Source organism: Vipera ursinii (assembly GCF_947247035.1).
Source record: "Vipera ursinii genome assembly, chromosome: 3".
NCBI classification, from domain to species: domain Eukaryota; kingdom Metazoa; phylum Chordata; class Lepidosauria; order Squamata; family Viperidae; genus Vipera; species Vipera ursinii.
This window is the reverse complement of record NC_139516.1, coordinates 83,402,566-83,413,830: the sequence shown is the minus strand read 5'-3', so window position 1 is coordinate 83,413,830 and position 11,265 is coordinate 83,402,566. Positions and strand designations below refer to the sequence as shown.

Here is an 11,265-nt window from a genome sequence, read left to right as displayed (position 1 = left end):
TGTTCAGACGAAGAGTGACAGGTGCCAGCCCCTCCGGTCCCAAAGGGAGAGCGCCCTCTCCCAAGGCTAGGGCTGCAGACCCGCGGAGCTCGGGGGTCTTGCCTGCAGCCGCGACTAAGTGGCTGGAAGGAGAAAGTTTGGGCGCCCCTAAGCTGCCCCCTCCGCTCCGCCATCCTTCTTCAACTCTTGCCAAGTGGTTTTATGTGGATTGTGAGGACGGGCAACATGTAAGTGTGTTATCTCTCTCACGGGCGGCTTTCAAGGTGACCCGAGGCTTGAACCCATCTCTTCATTTCTCTGCTTGGAGGTGGGGGGAAAAACAACTCTCTGTGTGTTTAACCTTTGCTTTTGTGTATCTGTTTCTTCTCCCTGTTAGGGATCATCGCTTCAGTCTTTCTGAAGTTATTTTCTGCTGCTGTCTGCAAGAGTGGAAAAGTCTGGGCAGTGAAGATGAGCCATCATGTTAAGCATACCCGGGTGCTTCTTCTCAACGACATGGAGAAGCTGGACAAAACCCTGTTCCGGCTGGAACAAGGTTAGTATCCCTAAGCAGCTGCCTGCATCTTTTCTTTTTTGTTGTGCAAGCCTACTGGAGTCCTAGTAGTTATCCCTCTTTGCAATAGAAAATGCAAATGGTCGACATATCTCTGTTGATTTATGTTCTCTGCACATAAAGCTTTAGATTAGAAGGATCCCAGCATGAGCACCGTAAAAGCTTGCATTTTAATACTTGGAGGGGTTGAGAAAATAAATTGTGTGCATCTGATTGTGAGAAGTTACAGTCTTATGAAGAAGATGCCTATTGAGGAAGGATTTCAAGGAACAGAAAGTGGTGCCACCACTTGTTGAGGCATAATTGGTGGAATTATTTTAAGCTGCATTAAGCTGCATAATGCATACTGAAAAATAAAGAGTAGGTGAATTCAATGGGATATGTTTCCCTTTTCAAACGATCATATAATAAATGAAGTACTGTAGTATTTGCCTTATTGAAGGCAGTAGATATGGCATTGCAAGTAAATTCACTGATAGAAAACTTCTGTTCTCTAAAGCTTCCAGTTATTGTGGAATCATTTTGCTGAGTGGTTAGGCTTCATTAATAAATCTTTCATACATTTGTAGATACTTAAGCTAAAGAATGCATCAATTTAAGGGCTTCCTTCCAAGTAAATGGTTTTAAGATTGATGGGCCATCTTCTACAGCAAGAAGAACATTCTGTTCTTTTATATATTATCTACAAATCATTTGGGGAAAATATTTAGATTATACAGTTACAGTTTTTAGTATAAGGAGTTAATTTCATAGTAAGAGGAAGAAGAACGAATGCCTGGTATTTTTAGAGTTTATTGAAGCACATTACGGTTGAAATTTATAAAAAATGCAAAGAATAAAAGAAAAAGCAACTTTGGATGTGATGCTACAGTGAAAAGCCATAAACCCTATTCCTCAATATGGAACCCTTTCAAATGTTTTCCTAACTCTACTTGAGCCAAGTTGGCAGCTCTCCAAAAGAGAGATACTGATTTCACAGTGCAGCCAATGAAGCTAAACTTCACCCACATAGTTGGATTGCTTTAAATGTTATTCTAAGTACAGAGGAGCTATTTGCAGGAAGGTGGCTTCTATGCATCTATAGTATCTTATCAACGCTGTCACACCCAAAATAAAACATTCATATTTCTTTTAATTGTGGACAAGAAAGATGCTAAAATTATATTTCAGGATTACTGTCTAAAAACAAGTTTTTAAGCTATTTATGCTTTATTTGCAACATTTAAATGAAATTAATATCTTTACTTTCTGTAACTGTTACAGTAATGATTCTATCTGAGGTAACAAATGTCTATGAATGTAAACATAAGAAATTATAAGACTTATTTGTGAATCTTTTCCTGAAATTAGAAAGATCTGAATACTAAAAAAGAATGCATTTTGTTTTGAAAATTAGAAATCTGCGATTATTCTGTGATCCTGAATGATTATGACAATATTATTATTGTCACATGCATTAAATTATTGCTTCACAGAAAGAAGCTATGAAGGATATGTAGCTAAATTGAATAATATAGGTTTTAAGTTGACACAGTTTCTGGGAAATAAGTTATGCAAATATCTTTGTAGTCCAGAGTATGTTTAGCAGATGCCATTAATACAGACCTGTCAAACTTTAGCAAAAGCATAATGATCATATGTAAGACTTATGAAAATGGACTTCTTTAGGATTAGACTTAAAGTTACTTTTCTTCCTGATTTTTTATGATATTAAAATATTGTAATTACAAATTATTCCTTTTTGTATCTGTCCTGATTGGGATGCACTATGTATAAGGATGTATTGATTATAAAATATTCTTTCATCTTGTAAGCATATTTGTTTTAAATGTTGGCTAGTAGGCATTTTAAAATGTCCTCAATGCAGTTTTCTGGGGTTGGGAAAAATGAGGAAGGGCATCTAACTGGCTAATGGAAGGTGATGAAAAATAGGTTCTTTTACAAGTAGCCTGTCTCTTATGGTCCATCCTTCTCTTTCCTAGGGTGGGAAGCAAAGGGAAGAGGAAACATTGCTTGTATAGATAATGGGTAGATGCCCCTCAGATTGCTAGACAAGAATGGGATCGTGATACCTTGGCTGGGGGGCGGGCAGGGGAAGGAAATCCAAGGGACCCCAAGTGTTTATTTGGAGTAGGTTCTGTTTCAAATTACAGAGCCCCTCACAATTTGCACAGCATTGTGGGGACACAAATGTGGCAGTGAACCCAGATTGGTTCAGCCTTATGATAGGAACCCAAGACAAGGTTTTTCTAATAAATGTTTGTCTTGCTTTCTTCAGGTTATGAGCTACAGTTCCGTTTGGGCCCTACTTTGCAAGGCAAGCATGTTACAGTGTATACTAACTACCCAGCTGCTGGAGAAGTGTTTGATCGCCACAAGTTCAGATGCTTAACTTGGCACAACCCAACAGGAAAAGAAGATGATTCTGACAAATATTGTAAAGTAGAACTCCAGATTTCTGGATCATATCAATATTACTTCACTCATGAGTAAGCAAAAGCTAAAAACTTCTGGGAGAGATACCATAAGCAGTTGTCTTCTCTGTGGGAACAGGGGCATGAAACTTGTCTTGATACATTTTTTTTCCCGGTAGCGGTGGAATAGGCCATATACCAAAGGCAGCTTCCTGTGTCTGAAAATCTTCAGCTGTGTCAGGTTCACCTAAGGAGATACATGAAGAAAACAGTCCATGAAGACCCAGTCTATACCTCAGACTGATGTACACAGTTCCCCATGCTTAGAAATTGACATTTTCATTCCAGTGAGGTTACTACATGTATTTGCTTTGCTGTATAGTGTCCCTTCACATATTTGGTATTGATGAACATGTGTACTCATTTTTTGTTCATGAGGGTGAATCGTAACATAATGGTGTGTGAGAATGTTCTTGGGAGACGGAAGGAAGAGCAGCACCAGCAGCAGACTAAGCCAGGGCTTTTCAACCAGTGGTACGGGTACCACCTGTGGTACATTGGCACCTGGCAGGTGGTACGCGACCATCTTAGAAAAGATGGTCGTCAAGTTTTTGACACCTTGCTAGGCGACTGATGGTACTCGGATGTTGCCATATCCTAAAAGTGGTACAATGGGTGAGAAGGTTAAAAAGTCCTGGACTAGGCAATGGTCAGAAAATTGATGGCTTACCCTGCGGAAACAATGGGGGCATGGCAAATGTCTCAGGTGGGGTTGTCCCTGATTTCTTGGACTATAAAGGCAAGGTCCAGAACAGATGTATGTTTAGACTCACAAGGTTCTGTTACTGTGACCTTAACAATAAAAGTAGTGTTAATACTGCACTCATGGTTATCTAGACTACGGTTAATGGCTGACACAATAACTCAATATTGCCTGCTATAAATAGGGGGTAATAGCAACCCATCATTTTTCTACTTGAAAATAATTCACTCTGACTCAGTGGGGTTTCCTCCCAGATACATTACTATAGGTTTGTGGTCCTAGAAGCACGTAAAGCAGGTGAGAGGGTTCAAAGGGCTAAACCCAAACCACAAATAATAAAAGGCAAGAAGCTAAAGATTCTTATGGCATCAGAAAAGACAAAGATAAATTTGTTTGTGGCCTTAAAGTAAATCCATATGCTTTTTTTTTTGCAAAAAATGATTCTATTGCTAACCTGCATTTCTCGCAGTTCAGCAGTGCAATTTTGCCTATCAGAGGAGTGAAGCCCTTGTCGCATCCGCAGATAATCGCCCGGCTGCCCTGTTTAGGGTGACTCGCTCCCTCCTTAACCAGGAGGTGAGAGAGGATCCCTTGCAGGGACGAGCCGAGGAGTTTAGTCATCATCTGGCGGACAAAATCGCTCGGATCCGGACCGGCCTGGACTCTGACTGGGCAGAGTCAGATGTGGAGGAATCAGGCGGTCTTGAGCATGTTATCTGGACTGAGTTCGACCCTGTTTCCCCTGATGATGTGGACAGGATCATGGGGAGACTGAGCTCCACCACCTGTTTGTTGGATCCGTGCCCCTCCTGGCTAGCTTATGCGGCTCGGGAGGGAACACGAGGCTGGTTCCATGCAGTAATAGCTGCTTCTTTGAAGGAGGGTGTCTTCCCTGCCGCCCTGAAGGAGGCGGTGGTGAGACCCCTCCTCAAGAAGCCTGTTTTGGACCCGGCTGTTTTAAACAACTATCGTCCAGTCTCCAACCTTCGCTTTCTGGCGAAGGTTGTTGAGAGTGTGGTGGCGCATCAGCTCCCTCTGTTCCTGGAGGAAACTGATTATCTGGACCCGTACCAATCGGGTTTCAGGCCCGGACACAGCACGGAGACGGCATTGGTCGCGCTGGTGAATGATCTCTGGAGGGCTAGGGACAGGGGTTGTTCCTCTGTCCTGGTCCTATTAGATCTCTCAGCGGCTTTCGATACCATCGACCATGGTATCCTGCTGCGGCGTCTCAGGGGGTTGGGAGTGGGAGGCACCGTTCTACGGTGGTTCTCCTCCTACCTCCAGGGCCGCTCGCAGTCGGTGTTGACAGGAGGGCAGAGATCCGCCCCGAGGTCTCTCATTTGTGGAGTTCCTCAGGGGTCGGTTCTCTCGCCTCTCCTGTTCAACATCTACATGAAGCCGCTGGGCGAGATCATTCGTGGTTTTGGGGTGGGGTATCACCAGTACGCTGATGATACCCAACTTTTTCTTTCCACCCCGAACCAACCCAGTGATGCCCTCTCCGTGATGTCCCGGTGCCTGGAGGCGGTTCAGGTCTGGATGGGGAGAAACAGGCTTCGTCTCAATCCCGCCAAGACTGAGTGGCTGTGCATATCGGCGTCTCGGGTTAACCATGTTATTCCACCTCTAACGATGGGGGGTGAGGTGTTGCCCCCCGTTGATAGGGCTCGCAACTTGGGCGTCCTCCTGGATTCACGGCTCAATTTTGAAGATCATATAGGAGCCGTGACCAGGGGGGCTTTTGCACAGGTTCGCCTGGTGCGCCAGTTGCGTCCCTATTTGGACCGAGACGCCCTACGCACAGTCACTCATGCGCTTGTGACCTCCCGTTTGGACTACTGTAACGCTCTCTACATGGGGCTGCCCTTGAAGACCACTCGGAGGCTTCAACTGGTGCAGAATGCGGCCGCGCGAGTTGTAATGGGGGTTTCCCGATACTCCCATGTAACACCTCTACTCCGCGAGCTGCATTGGCTTCCGGTTGCCCTCCGGGTGAAATTCAAGGTGCTGGTTATCACCTATAAAGCCCTACATGGCCTGGGTCCGGGTTATTTGAGGGAACACCTGCTGCCGGCATCAAACGCCCTTCGCCCTGTGCGCTCCCACAGGGAGGGTCTTCTCAGGGTTCCGCCGGTGAGAGATTGCCGGCGGGTGACACCCAGGGATAGGGCCTTCTCGGTGGGAGCGCCTGCCCTCTGGAACCAGCTGCCGGTGGAGCTGAGGACTGCCCCCGACCTCCGATCATTCCGCCGGGGCCTGAAGACCTGGCTCTTCGAGCTCTCGGGCCCAGACTGAGGAGGAAATTTTAATTTGGGGTTTTTTAACTGACTACAGGGTTAATTTAATATTTTTTAATTGGGTTTTTAATTTTTGTATTTTGGATTTTTAATTCCCTGTAAACCGCCCTGAGTCCTCAGGGAATAGGGCGGTATATAAATATAACTAAATAAATAAATAAATAAATAAGCCTAAGTCCCAGCGCTTCATAGACTTTCAAAAGTTATCCAGGTATAGCTTTTAGTGTGAAAAAACATCAACTAATTTAAATGTATATAATATTCTTGTTCTAGCCTCTTCTATTATTTGAGAACTTTGGCTCCTGTCACACTACTCAGAGACAAAGTGCAGCCCTCAATCCTTAAAATATTGCAGGCCTTTTTACATTCATAGCGTTTTCTACTCTGGTGCCAAGGCATAAGATTACAGTCTTATATTTTTCTTTTAAAGGGAAATCTTCTAGGTTGAAAGGATTGAAAATACTTTATAAAGGGCAACAACATGATTGATTTTTTACATTTGCATTTGATCAAAGTGAAAATATTCTTGAATCTAGATTGTTTTGTGTCTGATTTTATTTTTGCATTAGTCCAAGTGACTTAAGTAGGTTTTCTTGAATTATTTATTTTGTGATCTGTAAGCTAGAAAATTAAAAAAAAGTTGAATTGCATTTTCAAATAAGCTAAACAAATTCTGGGTAAATATTAATTATCTTACTGAGTGAAGATAATGTCTATTTTCTTTGTATTGATATAAAATCAACACTTGTGTCTTTTATTCCAGGAATCAGAAAGGTGGTGGAGGTTATCTAGTTGTGGATCCTATTTTACGTGTTGGTGCTGACAATCATGTCTTGCCCTTGGATTGTATTACACTCCAGACATTCCTAGCCAAGTGTCTGGGACCATTTGATGGATGGGAAGATCGTCTTAAAGTTGCAAAAGAATCTGGTAATAGCCCCATTTACCCCAAGCCAAATTTCGACTTGAGATATAAAGTGTATACTACTTTCAAAAGTCAATTGTGTATTTTCACCTTTTGGACTGTGACATCCATTCATTATATTTCGCCAGGACCTAAAAACCTGGCTCTGAGCTATCTGGTCTGGACTGAGGGGTTTAATGTTTTTAAATTGTGATTTAATTTTTGTGGCTAGACTTAATTTAATTTATTTTAATTTATTTTAATTTTATATTGGATTGTTTTTAAATTTTGCCTTGTAAACCGCCCTGAGTCCTTTGGGAATAGGGCAGTATATAAACCGAATAAATAAATAAATAAATAAATAAATAAATAAATAAATAAATAAATATTTATCTATCATCTTTATTCTAGTAATATACTGTAAAGAGAGAGAGGAAGATGACATTGATGGGGATAGGCAGAGATCTGTTACCAAAGTAATCAGGGGAAACATAACTTAAGTCCCAAGCAAGCAGAAAAGATGTGGAAGCTGCTCAGATAGACGTTTCAGTAATTCACATGAGAATGGGAGGAGATACAGTACAATCATACTTGCAGGGTTCTATTTTTTACAGTCACTCTCAATAAGTTTTAGTCTTTCTGTGGAGATCACAGTTCTGGTCTGTCTAATGGGGGCTGACATGCACTAAAAATTCCAGGCAATCTCTGATCTTAAAATGGAGTATCCTCAGGCCTACCTGGTTTAACCACTTTTTTTTTTTTTGCTTTATAGTTTCAGATCATGAATACTACCTAGTTTGCAATGTCTGTCCTCTTACCCACTTGAAAGTGGAAAGCATCTGTTTATAAATTTCATTATTTTACAGGTTATAACATGATTCACCTAACCCCAGTGCAGAAACTTGGTCTGTCTAGATCGTGTTACTCATTGGCTGATCAGCTGGAAGTTAATCCTGACTTTTCATCCTCCAGCAAAAAATGTTCTTGGAATGAAATTGGAAAACTGGTGGAAAAAATGAAAAACGAATGGAATATGCTTTGCATTACAGATGTAGTCTACAATCACACTGGTATGCTTATTTTCATTTTATTTATTTATTGCTTGCTGATTTGCAAAGAGGCTGCCATCGCGTAATCATTTTCATGTGTCCAAATTCTGTTGGTTTTAATGTATATAGGCATGTGAATTTATTTATATGAATAGCATCAGAATTAGTTCCTTTTGGCACTGACTATACTGGTTTGAAGAACAAGGACACCGTTAATCAAAAGTTATGTAAGTTTACATACATTTGATTTTTTCTTTTTTTAAAGTGGCCCCATGTTGATATTAACTGAAAAAAATCCAATCAATATTTCATCTCTGACTTTTGAAAACAGTTTTAACTTGTGGTTAAATCATGATTTCCCTTACCACCATTCCTTGCCTAATGACCATCACAGCATTCCCACAATCATATGATCAAACTCCAGGTGCTTGGCAACTGGCATGCATTTATGATGGTTGCACCTTCCTGGGGTCATGTGTTTTGCAACTTTCCTAGCCAGCTTCTGACAAGCAAAGTCACTTAACTACCATGTAATTTACTTAACTGGTAAAAAAGGACATAAAATCAAGCACAACAGCTGTTTTCCTTAACAGTGGAAATTCTGGTCCCATCTGTGGCTGTATGTTGAGGACTACCTGTAGTTAATTTAAAATCTATAGAACAGAAAGATAAATAAATTTCGGAAAGCTAAATTATTTCAGGAAGCTTTTTGACCATTTAACTTTTTCCATACAAGTGGTACCATTTAATGTGTAGTCTTTCACATTCATGTAAAAAAATATGGAGATTGAATGGCTTTTAAAAAACAAATTTACATATAGGTTTGATTTTAGAATTTTTTATTATAAAATTGGTTGTAAAAATTTTTTTGGTTTTGCTCTTGAATTTTCCTTTGTAAATCAAAGTTATAAACATAAAGAATTTTTTCATCCTTATGAACCTCTTTCAGATTTGCTCCTTATTCAGTTTTGTCCTTTAATTTTTTTTTCTAGGAAAATATGGTCACCTTGGTGAAGTGCCTAAAATCTTCCAGCTAGGTGTGCTACTAATTGTATATTTCTTGTTTTTCTAAGCTTCAAACAGTGAATGGCTGACTCAGCATCCTGAGTGTGGATACAATCTTATAAACTCCCCTCACTTGAAACCAGCCTGGCTTTTGGACCGAGCTCTTTGGCATTTCACCTGTAAAATATCTGGGGGCAAATACAGTGAAAAAGGACTGCCACCACTTATTGAAAATGACCAACATTTGAATGTGAGAAAACACAAAAATTATTGATAGTGCATGCCATCACAGAATGAAAGCAATTATTATGCCTACTTTAATGTAGCCCGGGTTTGGAATTATTAATTTTGCTTCCGGCCTTGTCTCCTTTTTCATCTTTCAAACAGTTTCTTCCAGGATATTTTTAATATATTGTTTGTGCAATGTTTTCTGTCATATGTTTAAATAATTCTCATGTGCTTTTAAAATTACATTTCCAGCATGTTTTCTTAAAACTAATATTTTGTTTCATTACAATCTGCTTGCCATGAATTATTTATCGTTACTTTGTAGAGCCTTGGTGGAGCAGTGGGCTAATGCCTCCTTAAGTAATACCAGCTGCCTGCAATTAGTGCAGGTTCGCATCCCACCAGGCTCAAGGTTGACTCAGCCTTCCATCCTTCTGAGGTAGGTAAAATGAGGACCCAGATTGTTGGGGGCAATAAGCTGACTTTGTAATAATGCCGCTTGGTGGGGGCCGAAAGCCCTAATAAGCAGGCATATACCGTACATAGAATGAAGGCTATTGCTAAGCACATTGGTTTGTGCTTAAATTGTAAGCCGCCCTGAGTCTTCGGAGAAGGGCGGGATATAAATGGGATTAAAATAAAAAAAATAAATAAAAATAAAAATAGATGGCAACACAAGGCATCATATACAGTAATGTTTCCACTGTAGTTTTTATTGACATAATGTGCTTTAAAAATAATCAGAAATACTTTCTATTATTTGTTTTCTTCTGAAAGGATAACAGAGTCATATTGTAGAGTAATGATATTTCAAAACAATTTTGAAACAAATATATTTATAGACTAGTGAATAGTGTTTGAAATGCTAAATATTGTTTATTTACTGACTTGATATGCTTCTTATTTTTCCAGTGTATCCGTAAAATCTTTTGGGAGGATATTTTTCCCAAGATAAAATTATGGCAATTCTTCCAAGTTGATGCTGAAAAAGCAGTGCAGCAATTTAAAACTCTTTTAACGAAAGGTAAACAAAATAACTCAGATTCTTTATAGTATAATCATCAAAGAAACAATGATTGGTATGAAAAAATACTTTTGCAGTAAAGGGAAATGCTTGATCATTTTTTCTGGATACATGGAGAAAAATTATTTTGATTTCAGGAATCACTTATCCCACATCAATCACATGTTTTTGTCTTGTCTATTGTGAGAGGGACTGATGGTAGCAATCCCCTTTGAGTTCCAATTGGTACACCCTGATCTAGCACATATTCTGAAAAAGTGGCCAAGTGTGCATATTTTAACAGAACTGGAAACTAGTCTTCCTGTAGGATTATTGTAATTATTACAGGATGTCAGGAACAATGAACCTGGGTAACAGTACTTAAACCTGGGTTGTATCTATGTCTGATTGCATTTGAGCTTTCAGAAAATTAAGAATTGCTGTCCTAAATAACAATATACGCCTTGAAACTCATCACAGATTCTCTGCAACAGGTAGCTCAAAGGTTAAAACTGATCCCAATCTACATCTTGCAATCATTCAAGATCCTGAATATAAAAGACTTGGCTGTACTGTAGATATGAACGTAGCACTGAATACCTTCATACCACATAGGTATGTGTTTTCTAAAGACAATGTTAAATTTGTCATTTGGTGATCAAATCATAGTCAATATATCATTTACAGATGTGGAGGAATCTCGGAAATGTATGATTACTATTAGAATTAGCTTGCTGCAGTTCATGGCCATGCTTTCTTTCTACACTTCATTTTTTATTTATTTAGAAACTCTTTAGAATTGCTTATATTTGCAGGTCTTCTGGCCTGTCCTTGGTGCATGTATATTTAATGGAAAAACAGTTTTTTTTAAAAAAAAATACAATATATTGCAAACACTTTTAAGACCATAGCTTACATTAAGAAGCATGCTTAATATAAAAGTTAGTTAAACTTTGTGTCAAATCAAAATACATCAGTTTCCTTCCTGATTATGCAAACATTAAACTCACATTTTTACTTGTTCTAAAGATAGTCCCTTTCATTTA

The 11,265-nt window shown here is 39.6% G+C and overlaps 1 protein-coding gene across 2 annotated transcripts in view; it reads left to right on the top strand.

The window, feature by feature from the left end:
• The first annotated feature begins 387 nt into the window (after window positions 1–387).
• Window positions 388–11,265, top strand: part of AGL (amylo-alpha-1,6-glucosidase and 4-alpha-glucanotransferase) — a 59,986-nt gene continuing 49,108 nt past the window's right edge. For both annotated transcript variants that reach the window (XM_083360481.1, XM_083360482.1), the window contains exons 1-7: window positions 388–535; window positions 2,832–3,042; window positions 6,794–6,960; window positions 7,801–8,004; window positions 9,057–9,238; window positions 10,129–10,240; window positions 10,714–10,834. In XM_083360481.1, coding sequence (XP_083216607.1) covers window positions 451–535; window positions 2,832–3,042; window positions 6,794–6,960; window positions 7,801–8,004; window positions 9,057–9,238; window positions 10,129–10,240; window positions 10,714–10,834 — 1,082 coding nt within the window. In that variant the 5' untranslated portion in view covers window positions 388–450. The remainder of the gene's footprint in view (window positions 536–2,831; window positions 3,043–6,793; window positions 6,961–7,800; window positions 8,005–9,056; window positions 9,239–10,128; window positions 10,241–10,713; window positions 10,835–11,265) is intronic.